This window comes from Chlamydomonas reinhardtii, chromosome 13 (assembly GCF_000002595.2).
Source record: "Chlamydomonas reinhardtii strain CC-503 cw92 mt+ chromosome 13, whole genome shotgun sequence".
NCBI lineage: Eukaryota > Viridiplantae > Chlorophyta > Chlorophyceae > Chlamydomonadales > Chlamydomonadaceae > Chlamydomonas > Chlamydomonas reinhardtii.
In genome coordinates, this window is record NC_057016.1 from 5,114,408 (window position 1) to 5,127,927 (window position 13,520).

General features: G+C 65.7%; 2 protein-coding genes across 2 annotated transcripts; both read left to right on the top strand.

The window, feature by feature from the left end:
* The first annotated feature begins 178 nt into the window (after positions 1–178).
* On the top strand, positions 179–5,306 carry CHLRE_13g607450v5 (uncharacterized protein). The gene is made up of 12 exons (XM_043069906.1): positions 179–325; positions 458–512; positions 701–786; positions 998–1,082; positions 1,258–1,409; positions 1,644–1,780; positions 2,001–2,112; positions 2,255–2,448; positions 2,783–3,212; positions 3,394–3,591; positions 3,851–4,010; positions 4,433–5,306. The coding sequence occupies exons 1-12, from the start codon at positions 215–217 to the stop codon at positions 4,624–4,626; spliced, it is 1,914 nt and encodes a 637-aa protein (XP_042917881.1). The 5' UTR covers positions 179–214; the 3' UTR covers positions 4,627–5,306.
* A 132-nt stretch (positions 5,307–5,438) lies between these two features.
* Positions 5,439–13,520, top strand: CHLRE_13g607500v5 (uncharacterized protein). Its single transcript, XM_043069907.1, has 19 exons — positions 5,439–5,578; positions 5,652–5,723; positions 6,081–6,197; positions 6,485–6,632; positions 6,857–6,974; positions 7,266–7,346; positions 7,665–7,869; positions 8,141–8,311; positions 8,809–8,889; positions 9,318–9,428; positions 9,625–9,717; positions 9,948–10,072; positions 10,505–10,583; positions 10,893–10,959; positions 11,400–11,590; positions 11,804–11,911; positions 12,164–12,260; positions 12,487–12,562; positions 12,788–13,520. Exons 1-19 carry the CDS (start codon positions 5,510–5,512, stop codon positions 12,861–12,863), a joined length of 2,085 nt encoding a protein of 694 aa, XP_042917882.1. The 5' UTR covers positions 5,439–5,509; the 3' UTR covers positions 12,864–13,520.

Genomic DNA, 13,520 nt, shown 5'->3' on the forward strand with positions numbered 1-13,520 from the left:
CTTTCCGGCTTTCCGCAAGGTCCAGTGGTGCTCTTGGCGGCAATCGACGCCGACGCGCCATGAACCCTTCATGCATCAGCCCCCATCAGCCCCATGAGAGGGCGTTACGAGCGGGCTCGCCGCATCCAGCAGGGCAGTTTCACTCCATTCACTTCTATGCTATTTACGACCTACTTCCATTCTAGACACCTTTAACAAACAGCAACAACTGAAAATGGCGGCAAAGAAAATGCTGATAAACAGCCCGGAGTCGGTGGTCGTTGATGCACTAGAAGGTCTCTGCTTGACGAACGCGCATCTTCAGCGGCTTGAAGGCTCGCCACAGGTCTGTTGGTATCAGGTTTCAGGTTTTGGGGCTCGCGACGATTGTGTGCTTGAGCACCACGATGGTGTCAAGGAATTGCGTTCGTGGCTTATCTCACCAGCCGGCTGCTGGACTCGCCACCTTTACACGTAGATCAAGGTCGTGATCAACAAGTTTCACGACAAAAGCAAGGTTGCCCTCATCTCAGGTTCGTCGGAAACGGTTAAGCCTGGTGTTGCGGGTGGGGACCCCCGCCCTCGCGCGTTTACCTGGCTTCACTGCTGGCCGGCCGGACAGCCGTAGCCTGATGCCCAAAACCAGCATCAGCCTATGATCCAGGGCGAAGCCAGACTAGCCTCATGCATTGCCCTTGCCGCGCCTGGCCCCTCCCACCAGGCGGCGGGAGTGGCCACGAGCCCGCCCATGCGGGCTACGTGGGTGAAGGCATGCTGGCTGCAGCCGTGTGTGGAGACGTGTTCGCGGTGAGGGCAGGAGGGCGGGAGGGGGCGGTATAGGGGAAAGGGAGCCAAGGCGGGCAGGAAGGCGGGAGGGGCTGGGGATCCGCAGCTGATAGCAGTTGGGGGACGGGCGAGCCGACAGCAGTTGGGCCCGGCGAAATCGGTGTGTCCACGTGCCGCTGCCGACTGCACCGCTCTCTCCCTGCCTTGCCCCCGGCCCTCCGGCCATTCCCAGTCTCCCTCCACTGCAGCTGTGCTGGCAGCCATACGCGCGGTGACCGGCCCCGCCGGCTGCCTGCTCATTGTGAAGAACTACACAGGTGGGCAGGATGGGGTTTGGGTGGGGTGGAGCGGTGGGAGCGGTGCTTGGGGCGATACCGCGGTGGGTGCTGTCTTGTAATGCCGACCACCCACTCCGCATGTGCCCCGCTCCTTCTATCCCCTACCCGTTTCCCCCTGCTGCTGCTGCTGCTGCTGCTGCTGCCGGTGCCACAGGCGACCGGCTGAACTTCGGACTGGCAGCTGAGCAGGCGCTGGCTGAGGGGTACTCGGTGGAGGTGGTGGTGGTGGGCGAGGACGTGGCCATTGACACGCCCTCGCGCCTCACCGGGCGGCGGGGGCTGGCGGGCACAGTGCTGGTGCACAAGGTGAGGATAGGAGGGAGGAGGGAGGAGGGAGGAGGGAGGGGGAGGGTTGTGTTCCTACGGCCCCAGTAGCAAACACAGGTGTTGGGGCGCTGGTATGCAGCCTGTGACCAGGGCCGTGGCTGTGAGGTGGGGGTGGTGTCAGGGATGTCTCAGGCTGTCAGGCATGGAGGCGGGAGCTTGCAGCCACCACTGGTCTGCGCTCGGCCCCCCCTGCCTGCACCCCGCACCCCACAGGCCGCCGGCGCCGCAGCCGCCCGCGGCGCGCCTCTGTGTGCGGTGGCGTCCATTGCCGCGCGTGTGTCCGACCACCTGGCCACTCTGGGGGTGGGCCTCACGCCCTGCACACTGCCAGGCAAGGCCACGCCCGAGCGGTGAGCGGCGCGGCGTGTGGGGGCGTGTGGGGCCGTGTGTGGTGGTGGAGCTGTGTGATGGGGCCGGGCCCACACCAATGCCGCCACGGGCTCAGCCAACGGGCTCAACGGCGGTACCCACTGGGCGGTGGTGTGTGGTGGGCCTCTTCATGAAGCTGTGGTCATGGCCCGCACACAAAAATATGACCCGCACCCCCCCCACACACACATCCGCGTGCAGTCTGGCAGCCGACGAGATAGAGATAGGCCTGGGCATTCACGGCGAGCCGGGCCGGGCCGCAGTGAGGCCGCCGCCGCCCGCCGCCGACCTGGTCACCCGCATGGTGGCGCAGGTGGGGTGTGGGCGGGAGGGCGGGAGGAGGGCGGGAGGAGGGCGGGAGTGGGGACGTGGGGCACTGAGCGGGAATGCGGGAGTGTGTGCAGCATTTCTTCCTCTTATTTGATCACGACACCCACGTGCACCCGACCCTCCAGATCGCCTCTGGCTCGCCCTTCTTCAAGCTGCCCGCCTCCCCCGCCTCCCCCGCCTCCCCCGCCTCCCCCGCCTCCGCCCCCCGGCTGGTGCTGCTGGTGAACAACCTGGGCGCCACGCCGCCTCTGGAGCTGAGCCTGGTGGCGGGGGCGGCGCTGAGGGCGGTGCGCAGGGACCTGGGCGCAGTGGTGGACAGGTGGGCGGTGTGTGGGTGGGGGCGGGGGTGATGGTGGGGTGCGATGGGCGGGAGCTGGTGGGTGCTGGTGGGTGGGTGGTGGTGCGCGGTGATATGGAGTGGGGATAGTTGATCCTAAACCCAACTCAAGTACGACGCATTTGGGGGTGTGTGTGGGGTTGGTGTGGTATGGGTTTGCTGTCGTGCTGCCGCTGGTCACTGTGAAGCCTGTCACGTGCGACACACCGCCCCTTCACTCTGGGGCTGACATCTCTCTTACACCACCCCTGGGACCGGTGAATGTGTACTCAAACCCCACACGTACACATTCAAGCCCTCCCTCCCTCCTCTTCAGGGTGTACGTGGGCCCCTTCATGACCTCCCTGGACATGGCCGGCATGAGCCTCACGCTGCTGTCGTACGACATGGATCCGGAGGCGGCCGTGGATTCGGAATCCAACACGGACGGCGGCGCTGTCGAATCCGGATCCAAGCCGGACGCCGCCTGGGCCCACCTACTGGAGCTGCTGGACGCGCCCACCGCCGCCCCCGGCTGGCCCTACCGCGGCCCCGCCCTGCCCGCACCGCACGACCCCGCCTCCCTGTCCGACATCAAGGCGCCGCTGCCCGCAGCCGCCCAGGCGGGTGCCGGAGGCAGTGACGTGGTTCCGCCGCCGCCGGCCGGCGGGCTGTCGGCGGCGGCGGCGGCTCTGGGCCGGGCCCTGCGTGGTGCCGCGACGGCGGTGGTGGCGGCGGAGGCGGAGCTGGATGAAATGGATGCCAAGGTGGGGCGGGAGGGGTATGAGCGAGTGAAAGAATGACTTGTACCGTTGTACGTGCCTGTGCGCAGGAGTTGCCTTCTTGGAGCTCATTTCAGCTTGCTGTGCCCATCAATGTGCAAAGAGCACACACAAAAACACACGCACATCTTGCACCTGCGTGGCGATCCAACAACCCCCGCCACAGGTGGGCGACGGCGACTGCGGCGCCACACTGGCTGGCGGCGGCCGCGGCGTGCTGGCGGCGCTGGACGCGGGGGCGGTGCCGCTGCACTGCGCCCCGGCAGCCGCCGCCGCGGTGGCAGTTGCGGTGCGGGGGTGTGTGGGCGGCAGCAGCGGGGCGCTGTACGACATCCTGCTCACCGCGGCGGCACGGCAGCTGAAGGTAGGGGGGGCATCGGCCCTCGCGCTCTGTGTGTGTATGTGTGTGTATGTGCGTGTGTATGTGTGTGGTTCACGGGGGTGTGGAGCCTTGGGGTTGTGGTGCAGTCACTCGGCACCCTTGAGATCCAGGCCATGCCGGCCCGTAGCTGGAGGAGAGGAGGGCTGAGCTGCAACTGGAGCTCAACTGGAGGAGAGGAGGGCTGAGCTGCAACTGGAGCTCAACTGGAGCTCACGCCCCACCTTCCCAACCTCCCGCGCAGTCTTCCACGCAGCTGGACGCCTCCCCCCGCGACTGGGCCGCGGCGCTGTCCGCCGGCCTGGCCGCCGTGCAGAAGTACGGGCGGGCGGATGTGGGCTGCCGGACCATGCTGGACGCACTGCTGCCCGCACGTGACGCGGCGCTGGCGGCGGTGGAGCGAGGTGGGCGCAGCAAAGGGGTGTGTGGGGCGGGGGCAGGGTAGGGCAGGGGGTGGGTTGTGAAGTTACTCCGAACAACGCAGGTCTCGGGGGAGGCTGGGGGCGTTTGGAGCCGTGGTTGGTGATGTGCCGTGTGCGTGTGTCGGCACGGGGCTGTCTGGGCTCAGCACGAGGGGTCAGCGCACCGAAGCCGTGCCACTGCCAGGGGCGGGATGGCAACACGGGGCGGCGTGCAGCAGAGGTTGGCAAAGCCGCCGCAGCGGCCTGACTGTCTGGCCGCCTCAATGCCTGACTGCCGGTCCGCCTGGGGTGACTTCATAGATGAGCGTTTCGCCGGTGGCCCTGATGCACCCGTCCCGCCTGGGTGCGCCCCATCACACCCGCCTCCTTGGTTTGCAATGCTCCATTGGACATCCATCGTGCAGGCGAGAGTGGCACGGCTGCGGCGGAGGCGGCTGCGGCTGCGGCGGAGGCGGGTGCGGAGTCCACTCGGGGCATGGCGGCGGCTGCGGGCCGGGCCAGCTATGTGCCTGCGGAGGTGCTGGCGGCAGTGCCCGACCCCGGGGCGGTGGCGGCGGCCAGGTGGCTCCGGGCGGTGGCGGCGGCGCTGAAGGAGTGAGGTGGCGGCGGTGGTCAGGTAGTGGTCTTGAGGGCTTTGGACAGCGCCGGGGGTTTGAGGCGGCAGGCGACAGGCGGACACGCCATGCAGATGGGAGCCATGCCGAGTGAGGGCCCGGCATGTCGTCGGGACTCGCGGTACGGTTGCATATGGGTGAGATTTCGGCTGGAGAGCTGGGTGCCAGCTGCTGCGGCGCACGGAGCTGCAGCCGGTGTTGACGAGTGACGGCGGGTGCGACGGGCGCACTGGGATAGTGCGGTGGGGCAGTTCGAGGGGGAGCGTCGCGTGGCCGTCTGAAGTCCGCCAGGAACGTGTCGGTGTCAGTCACAAGGGGGACTGTGTCGGGACTCAGGGCTTCAAGAGGGATGGTGTCTGTGTTGGTGTTGGTGCTCATGTTGCGCCTGTTGTGGCCGGTGGTGGGAGAGCTGGGCAGTGATACAGTTGTACTGAATCGGGCTCAAGCAGGCGCTGGCGCTGTCGGAGAAGTAACTCGGCTGTTGTTGGAGGCGTATAAGCAAGTCGCGGAGGGTCGCGGTCACTGGCGAAGCGCTTCGTGTGTCACAGCGCCGTGTTTGCCCTGGCATCCCAGCTGGCCCCCCTGCTGGGGCGGTCGGGTATTGAGGAGGACACGCGGCAATCGTTATTCACGTTGTCCACGTGTCTTGTAAATGATGCAAGGGGCTGGAAACCGCAAAGCCAAGCCGGAGCATGCGAGCAAACAGGCTGCGGGATGATAGCGCCTGAGCGCAGCACGCATGCCATGGCGAAATCCAACGAGACACTTCGCCCAACCCTCGCGAAAACTCAGGTACCTCGGCCACAAACTTAACCCTATTATAAGGACAAACCGAAGCCGGCCGAGTGCTGGGAGCTCCCGCCTAAAATGGACGAGGGATACAGCCAAGACGCTAGCTGGGATGATGAGGCGGAAGAGGACTCCGACGACAAGAATGTAAGCTCATTTAGCATAATGCAACACTGGGATTGCGTGAAGGGACGTGAGCATGGTGAATGCACTGCCGCAGAGGCCCGAGGCGCTCAAGGAGAAGCTCATTTTTCTAATTGACGCACAAACAGAGATGTTTGAGGAGATTGTGGTGAGTTGTCTCACGGGTGGAGCCAAACCCGGGCAAAGCGTCACACAGTCCCGGCGACAGCCCCAGGGACGTGTCTCGTTTGCCCATGGCTGTCGATACACTGCGCTGCGCTGTGGCCTGTTGATTGGGGCCACCATAAAGTGGATGGTGGCAGGCTGGGGTTGGGGGGGGATGCGGTGGGGGAGAGGAGAAGACTGCGCACAGCGTGCCTGCGGCACCCTGCTGCACACGTGCATCCTCGCGCCTCCGCCTGTGTAGACTGTATCCCCCATTCCCACCCCACCCACCCCCGCCTGCTCACCCTCTCTGCCCCTCGCCCTCTCTGCCCCTCCCCTCCCCCCCTCCCCGCACTGCCAGGTGTTCGGCCAGCCCAGCAGCTCCTTCGACATGGCCCGCCTCACTGTGTCGGACCTGCTGCGCCTCAAGGCCTGGCAGCACCCCGACGACCAGATGGCGGTCATCCTCTACAACACGGTGCGTGTGTGTGTGTGTGTGTGTGTAAGGAGGGGGCTGTGGGGGTTATGTGCCCGAGCCCAATGAAGCAGGGCAGGCAGGGAGGGCAGGGGAAGGGAAGGGGCACGAGGCAGGTGACAGGCAGGGGGCAGGGAGAGAGCATGGCAGGGACGGAGGCAGGGGGGACGGATTAGTGCCGGGGCGGGACCTCGGGGTGGGGGGGGAGAAGAAACTGGGATGGGGTCCTAGGGGGATGTCAAGGGGTGTGCGCTTCTAACCGCGCTCCCAATGCCCCGTACCCCCTGCAGCGCGAGAAGGACCAGCCTAATGGCTCTGCGGAGGACGGCGGCGGTGGTGGCGGCGGCAGCAGCTTGGTGTCGTTCGAGGGCGTGTACACGCTGTTGGACCTGCAGCGGCCCAGTGCGGAGGCGGTACGGGCAGTGAGGGACTTCACAGGTGAGGGTGGGTGGGGGGAGAGGCGGGGATCGGAGCCGCGGAGCCGCGGAGGGGATGTCGGCCGGTGAGGCATTGCGACTAGAGGGGCAGGAGAGACGGATGGTGGCGGTATTAAAGGCCCGACTTGCCCATTCATCGCTCGTCCCAGGAACCGCTCAGCACCTGCTCCTCTTGCTCCTTCCTCTCGCCCCTCTCTCTTCCCCCTCCCCTCTGCCCTCCCCCAGCCGAGCGCTTCCAGACCGAGGTGGGGTCGCTGCCCGGGGGCGGCCGCCGCGATGGCTGCCTGGCGGATGCGCTGTGGCGGGCGCAGCACTGCCTGGGCGGAGGCAAGAGCGCGGACAAGTGAGGCGGGGGGCGGCGGGCGGGGGGGGGGGCAGAATGGGGCGGGTAGGTAGTCTGCGCCACTCCCAGCGAGAAACAATACGGCGCCAAGGCACAGCCCAACGGGTTGCAAAGGGTTCTGGATGTAGCCCTGTAGGCATGCGTTGATGCAACAGTGGGTGTGTGGGTAGTGGCTACATGGGGACTCGCCCTCTGGCGCCCGGACACACGTGCGCCACGGCCCCCTGGTTCTAGGCCATGGTTGCGTTGGGGCTGGAATTCACGTACGCCCCCCCCCCCGGATCCCCTCAGGTCGCTCAACACCATTGTGGTGTTCTCAAACGACCCCGAGCCCTGCGGACCCGCCACCGCACCCGGCTTCAAGGCCGCAGTGTGAGTGCCTCGGGAGGGGGACACACACAGCGGGGGCGGATGTGTGGTGCTGGGGGGTGCAGCACACACACGCCACGCTGTCTGCCACCTGCAGAGGCGCCGTGTGCCCAACCAGTAACACAGCACAGTAGGCCACCAGTGATCCCCTCCACCGATTGACGCTCTTGCCCCTCCTCTTCCCGTCCTCTTCCCCTCCTCTTTTCCTATCTCTTCCTCCTCCGCTTCCCCTCCTCTTTTCCCTCCTCTTCCCCCTCCCCCTCCCCCCTGCCCTGCCTACGACTTCACTTCTTAATTAATCATGAATGTAACCCCCCACAGTCAGCAGCTGCGCTCCCGGGTGGAGGCGCTGCAGGGCTACCGCGCCGCACTGCGCCTGTTCCCGCTGGCCGCAGCCGCACGGCCCTGGGCGCCGCGCGGGGCGCTGTGGCCGGACCTGTTGCGGGCGCTGCCGGGTCCGGGCGAGGGCGAGGCGGAGGGCGAGGGCGGCGCCGTGGGGGACGACCTCACCATGCTGAGGGAGCTGGTGCGCACACGTGTGTGTGTGTGTGTGTGGGGGGGGGGGGGGGGGGGTTACACAGATGAGTAAGTAGGGGGGGCGATAGTTTACTCCAATCCCAACTGATGGGGGAGTGTGCATGCGAAGGAAACATAACGAGTGTGTGTGTGTGTGTGTGTGTGTGTGTGTGTGTGTGTGTGTGTGTGTCGTATGCGTGCCGTGTCGTGCACGTGCTCTTGCCGCAGTCAGTAGTCAAGCGACACGCCAACACCTGTCTCACTCCCCTCCGCCCCCTCAGGCTGCTGATGCCGAGGCCGCCTCCCAGTCCGGCTCCCTGCCTGGGGGCGGCGGCGCCCAGCAGGCGGTGCTCAACAGCCTGTTCGACGCCTTCCGGCGGCGGCTGGCTCGCAAGCGCACGCTCATGAGGCTGAGGTGGCAGCTCAGTGACAACGCGGCGATCAGCGTTCGGGTGAGAGGGGGCCGCGCAGGGGAGGAGGCAGGGGGGGGGGGTTACATTCATGATTAGTTAAGGAAGTGGTAGACGGTAGACCATCTTGCGGAACATGAAGCGTTACCGACGATGTCGACCAGCTCCTGGCTCCAGCTCGAGCTCCAGCTCCAGCTCCAGCGCGTAGACCCTCCGAAGTAGTGTTCCCGTTGATATAAAGCTGCTGCATAGCCTGACACGACCTAAATTCGCGGCGGGGGCAGGAGGAGGAGGAGGGGCGTCCATGCTGGGTGCAATGCCAGGGGTGGGGAGTAAGCTGAAATTCATGGTGCTACAGCCGCGGCCCGTGACAATCCCGAAGCCACCCTCTACCACGGCCACACCGCCTGCTCCAACTGCGTCAACTTGCATGGGCACCTCTGCCCCTGGTCCTCTCCCTTCCGCCCTCGACTGTACATGAAGCACACCGTCTGTCATGGACGCCACCCCCCTTCCGCCCCCATCCCTCCATCCGCCAGGCCTACCTGCTCATCAGTGACGCCGCCAAGGCCGCCAAGAAGATGACGCCCTTCAACCCCACAACCAACATGCCGCTCAAGGTGTGGAGAGGGGTGTAAGGAGGGAGGGAGGCAGGGCAGGGAGAGGGGGGTGAAGAGGGGTGTAGGGAGGCAGGCAGGGCAGGAGAAAGGGGGGCAAGGCAGGGCAGGGAGGGAGGGAGGGACGGAGGGGGGAAGGGGTCACCGGGCATTGTGACGAGACTGTCGGGAGGGTTTAGTGTGGGGGGGTGAGGCGCAGCGGGGCGCGGCGTGCATGGTCGTGGTGACGGCATATGTGCATCCAGGGACCGGTGCTGACATGATCTTACATGGGCCTAACTTAGCATTGGGCCGCCATTCCTAGACCTTGGAACGACACTTTTTGTGACCCGTCCACCCCTCTCCTTTCACCATTCCCTCCACGCCTCCACAGCTCCACACCTCTCCTTTTTACATTACCTCTACACCTCCACACCTCCACACCTCCACAGGCCGTGACCAGCTACGTGTCGGTGTCTGACGGCGCGCTGCTGGACCGACCCACGGCGGCGGCACAGCGCGTGTTCGAGCTGCGGACCGGCAACAGGGCGAGGCTGCCGGAGGTGGGAGGGGGGGAGGGCGCGGGTTACACATCAGCAGCAGGCAGCATGAAAGGCTACACGAGCCCAAGTTGCCGGCGTGGGGCGGGGCAGGCTAGCGGGTGGGGGCTTGCCCAGTAAGGTGTGGCGGCGCAAGGTCATGTGAGGCCGGCATGCGAGCTCGCTGCACCAAACGCGTGCCCTCCACCCGGCTGTGCAGGTGGTGGCCTCCGCCCCCGAGGTGGCCGAGCAGGCGGCGCTGGCGCCCTCCGGCCTGGCGCTGCTGGGCTTCAAGCCGCGCAGCTGCCTGCAGGTAGGCAAGCGGGGGGCAGGGTTGGGGGGAGGGGCCAGGGCTGTAAGGGGAGGGTGCATGTCGACTGGAGGGGGCAACGGGTAGCGGCACAGATCAGGTCATGGAGCACTGGATGCCCCTGGGAGCATGCCCCATCCCCCTCCTTTCATCCCTTTCCGCCTCACTTCCCCAATGTCCTCTTCCCCCGCCTTCTCCCCACCACCACAACCACCGCCTGTCCGCCCACCCAGCTGTGGCACCAGACCCGCTCCGCCCTCTTCCTGCGCCCCGACGAGCGCTCCGCCCCCGGCTCCACCGCGGCCTTCATTGCGCTGTGGCGGGCCATGCTGAGCCAGGACCGCATCGCCATTTGCAGGTGGGGGCTGGGGGTGGGGGGAAGGGCGGGCGGTCAGGGGGGAGGAGGGGGCTGCGGGTTGGTGGCGGGGGTGTGGCGGGGGGCCGTAGGGCGTGTCGGCTGCGTGTATGTTGCGTGCGGCTGGCACACAGGCCTGTGTGCGCCGCGCTGCCCATGGCAGTGCCCCGCGGCGGGAGGCGCTCCGCCTGTGCAATTGTGCGCTAGGGGCGCCTGTGGCGCTGCAGTGAGGCTCCTAGGGCGCACTCCCCAAGCCATGCCCCCTCACCGGCCCTGCACACACACACACACACACACACACACACACACACACACACGTTTGTCCGTAACTGCGCACGCGTGTTTGGCGGCTTTGTTCCGTTTGTTTTGTGTTTAACACACACACACACACACACACACACACGCACACACACACACACACACACCGCTCCTCAGGCTGAAGCGTGGCGCCTCAGCCCCCCGGCACGTGGCGCTGGTGGCGCAGGACGAGCAACTGAGCGAGTACGGAGTGCAGGTGTGCGTGTGTGCGGGGGGGGGAGGCAAGAGGCTGGGGATTGAGAGTGGAATAGGCTGCAGGTACGAGCATGCGGTCTGGAGCGCCGCAGGCGCAGAGGAGCTGGCTGTTTTCCGGGAATTGCAAGCGGTCCTGTGATTCACTTCGAGCGCCATCCCCCGTGCCCACTCCCTTGTGCTTCTTACTGGCATCAAATAAGACAAGCACTGCCACACACACATACACATATACAAACACACACACTCTCTCTCCCTCTCACAACGCACGTGCTGCACCTGCGTCTCAACCCGCCTACGTACCCACCCGCAGTCCGAGGCTCCCGGCATGTACCTCATTCACCTGCCCTTCGCCGACGACATCAGGCAGCCCGAGGCCGGTGAGGGAGCGGGGCGGCAGGGAGGAGGGAGGAGGGTCAGATGGCAGTACAGGGGGAGGACAGAAGAGATGTGAGGGCTGTGCACGTTCCAACCCGCCACTGTCCCCGCATCACTGCCCTGTCCCTGTCCCTGTCCCTGTCCCTGTCCCTGTCCCTGTCCCTGTCCCTGTCCCTGTCCCTGTCCCTGTCCCTGTCCCTGTCCCTGTCCCTGTCCCTGTCCCTGTCCCTGTCCCTGTCCCTGTCCCTGTCCCTGTCCCTGTCCCTGTCCCTGTCCCTGCACCTCCTTGCCCCGGCCCTCACCACCGCACCGTAACCATTTTCATCCCCACGTCGCTGACGATTGCTGCTCCCCCAAGATTGCCTACCGTATGCCACTGTCCTTAGCTGATTACAAATGTAACCCTTCTCTCGCCCCCCCCCCTGCCCTGCCCGCTCCCCAGTGGTGGGCCTGCCCAACCCCCCACTGGACGAGGCGCAGGTGGCCGCAGCCGCAGCTCTGATGCAGGCTCTCAGCCTGGGAGGCGGCAGTGGCCAGGACCAGGCGCAGGATCAGGCGGCGGCAGGTGTCGGTGTGTTCGACCCCAGCCAGGTCCAGAACCCCTGGCTGCAGCGCCACTACACAGTGGTGGAGGTGAGTGTGCGTGTGTGTGTGGGTGTGTATGTGCTCGTGGGGGTGGGAGTGTAGGTGTGGAACTTATGTGTAAACGTCGGCCTGCCCGCGTAGTTTGTCAGCAGGAGCGAGCGTTTATAAAGCCGGCGCACATACCACACACACATACACACACACGTTTCAGACTCTTCCACTTGTGCTTTGCTGATACACACACACACATATGTACGTCAGAGCCTGGCCCTGTCGGAGCCCATCCCCGAGTGGGACCCGCAGCGGGACGACGGCACACTGCCGCGCCGGGAGCTGTGGGAGAGCGAGGCGGCAGCGGCGGCAGTGCAGGTGAGGGTTGAGGTTTGGGTGGGAGCATGGTTGGTCAGGCTGGGCGGGTGCTTCTGTGATGGAAACTTGTGCCGTCTGGTTTGTGCTGTGTCATTCGTGTTGTTTCCCTGCCGGTCGGCTGTGAGGTGAGCGTGTGGGTGCGGCAGTGTCTCGCAAGTTTGTTGAGCTCGGACGGTTAGTCCCCCGTACACACACAGTGTATCACACACGCGCACATACACACATGGCCCCCGCCTTCTCCGGCGTGCACAGGCGTTCCGCGAGGCCTTCCCGCAGCAGGGCACCAAGCGCAAACCGGCGGCGGCTACCCGGCAGGCCAAGGCGGCGGCGGCGTCTGACGCCTATGACGGTGCGTGTGCTCTTGTGGCTTGGGGCAGGTGTGACGCCCCACATGCCCGGCACCCACGTCGCCAATTGCCACCCTTGCATCCTATTTTACGTTTTCATCTTCACGCCCTGATGCTTGAAACACCTTGCCCGCTATTGGTGTTGACCGTACTCCTTCTTGCCTCATACCGTAAAATTGCAAATGATGGTTACCATCCCCCTTTCCGCCCTCCTGCTCTGCCGCGCAGAGGTGGACTGGCCGAGCCTGCTGCGCAGTGGCGGACTCAAAAAACTCAAAATAGACGAACTGAAGACCTACCTGCGGTGAGCAGCGCCGGCGGGGGCGAGAATGGGCCCGAGGAGGGGAGGGTCGGACTGGGTTGGAGGGCTGCCGATAAGGGAGGGCGTGTGGGTGGTCCACTTGCGGAATCTGCCCATGCGACGTGACTGCCTGTGCCGGCGCCTAGATGCGCTGACACCCACCCACGTCCGCCGCCTCCGCCTCCTCGCCCCTTCCTCACTCCGCCCTCCTGTTCCTCACACACACAGCAAGCACCAACTCAAGCTGACTGGCAAGAAGGACGAGCTGCTGGACCGAGTGACGACACACATGCAGCAGCAGTAGCAGGGGCGGGCAGCAGCAGTGGCAGTGGTATTTGGGGGGGGACAGCATTTGGGGGCAGCAGCAGTGCCAGCAGCGGCTGGCGCGGCATTCGGGGTTGAGAGGGGTGGCGATGTAGGGGCCTAGGGGCAGCGGCAGAGGCGGTGACGGAGTAGAGGTTGCCAAGGCGGGATCAGAGCCGGGGGAGCATGAGGTGGCGGGAGCGGGGCAAGGGCGTGTGGGCCTTCAGCGGCACGGCAACGCCTGTGATATAGGCCTTACAGCCGGGTGTTGGTAACAGGTAGGGCTGACAGCTGCGACGGACAGGTTGAGCCGTTGCGATCTGCTTATACAGTCTACATCAGCATCACAGTCTGTGAATGCACCCGCCTGTACACACTGCAAGCACTCGGGCCGTTGGCTGTGAGTTGCGGGATGGGGGAAGACACGGCGTGACGTGCAACTCGGGTGCAAACGGTGTTGCAACACGGTGGACGGCACCCACGGTCTGGCCCCCTGACGTGGCGGCACGTGGGCCGTGCGCTGACGTGTGGTCGTGTGCGTGGCGGCACATGACGGGTCTGGTAGGCGAGGCCAGTCGTCCGGACTGACGAGTAGACATACAGCGGAGGGGGCGGGGCCCGCCAAGACCGAGCAGGACCGGGCTTGCCGACCGACATG

Excerpts from the sequence above, each read along its gene's own strand:
- CHLRE_13g607500v5 (XM_043069907.1), top strand. The coding sequence starts at position 5,510 with ATGGACGAGGGATACAGCCAAGACGCTAGCTGGGATGATGAGGCGGAA. Across the intron at positions 5,579-5,651 it reads AGGACTCCGACGACAAGAAT|AGGCCCGAGGCGCTCAAGGA; the intron begins GTAAGCTCATTT and ends GCACTGCCGCAG. Across the intron at positions 8,312-8,808 it reads ACGCGGCGATCAGCGTTCGG|GCCTACCTGCTCATCAGTGA; the intron begins GTGAGAGGGGGC and ends TCCATCCGCCAG.
- CHLRE_13g607450v5 (XM_043069906.1), top strand. The coding sequence starts at position 215 with ATGGCGGCAAAGAAAATGCTGATAAACAGCCCGGAGTCGGTGGTCGTT. Across the intron at positions 326-457 it reads GGCTTGAAGGCTCGCCACAG|ATCAAGGTCGTGATCAACAA; the intron begins GTCTGTTGGTAT and ends CTTTACACGTAG. Across the intron at positions 787-997 it reads TGTGTGGAGACGTGTTCGCG|TCTCCCTCCACTGCAGCTGT; the intron begins GTGAGGGCAGGA and ends GGCCATTCCCAG.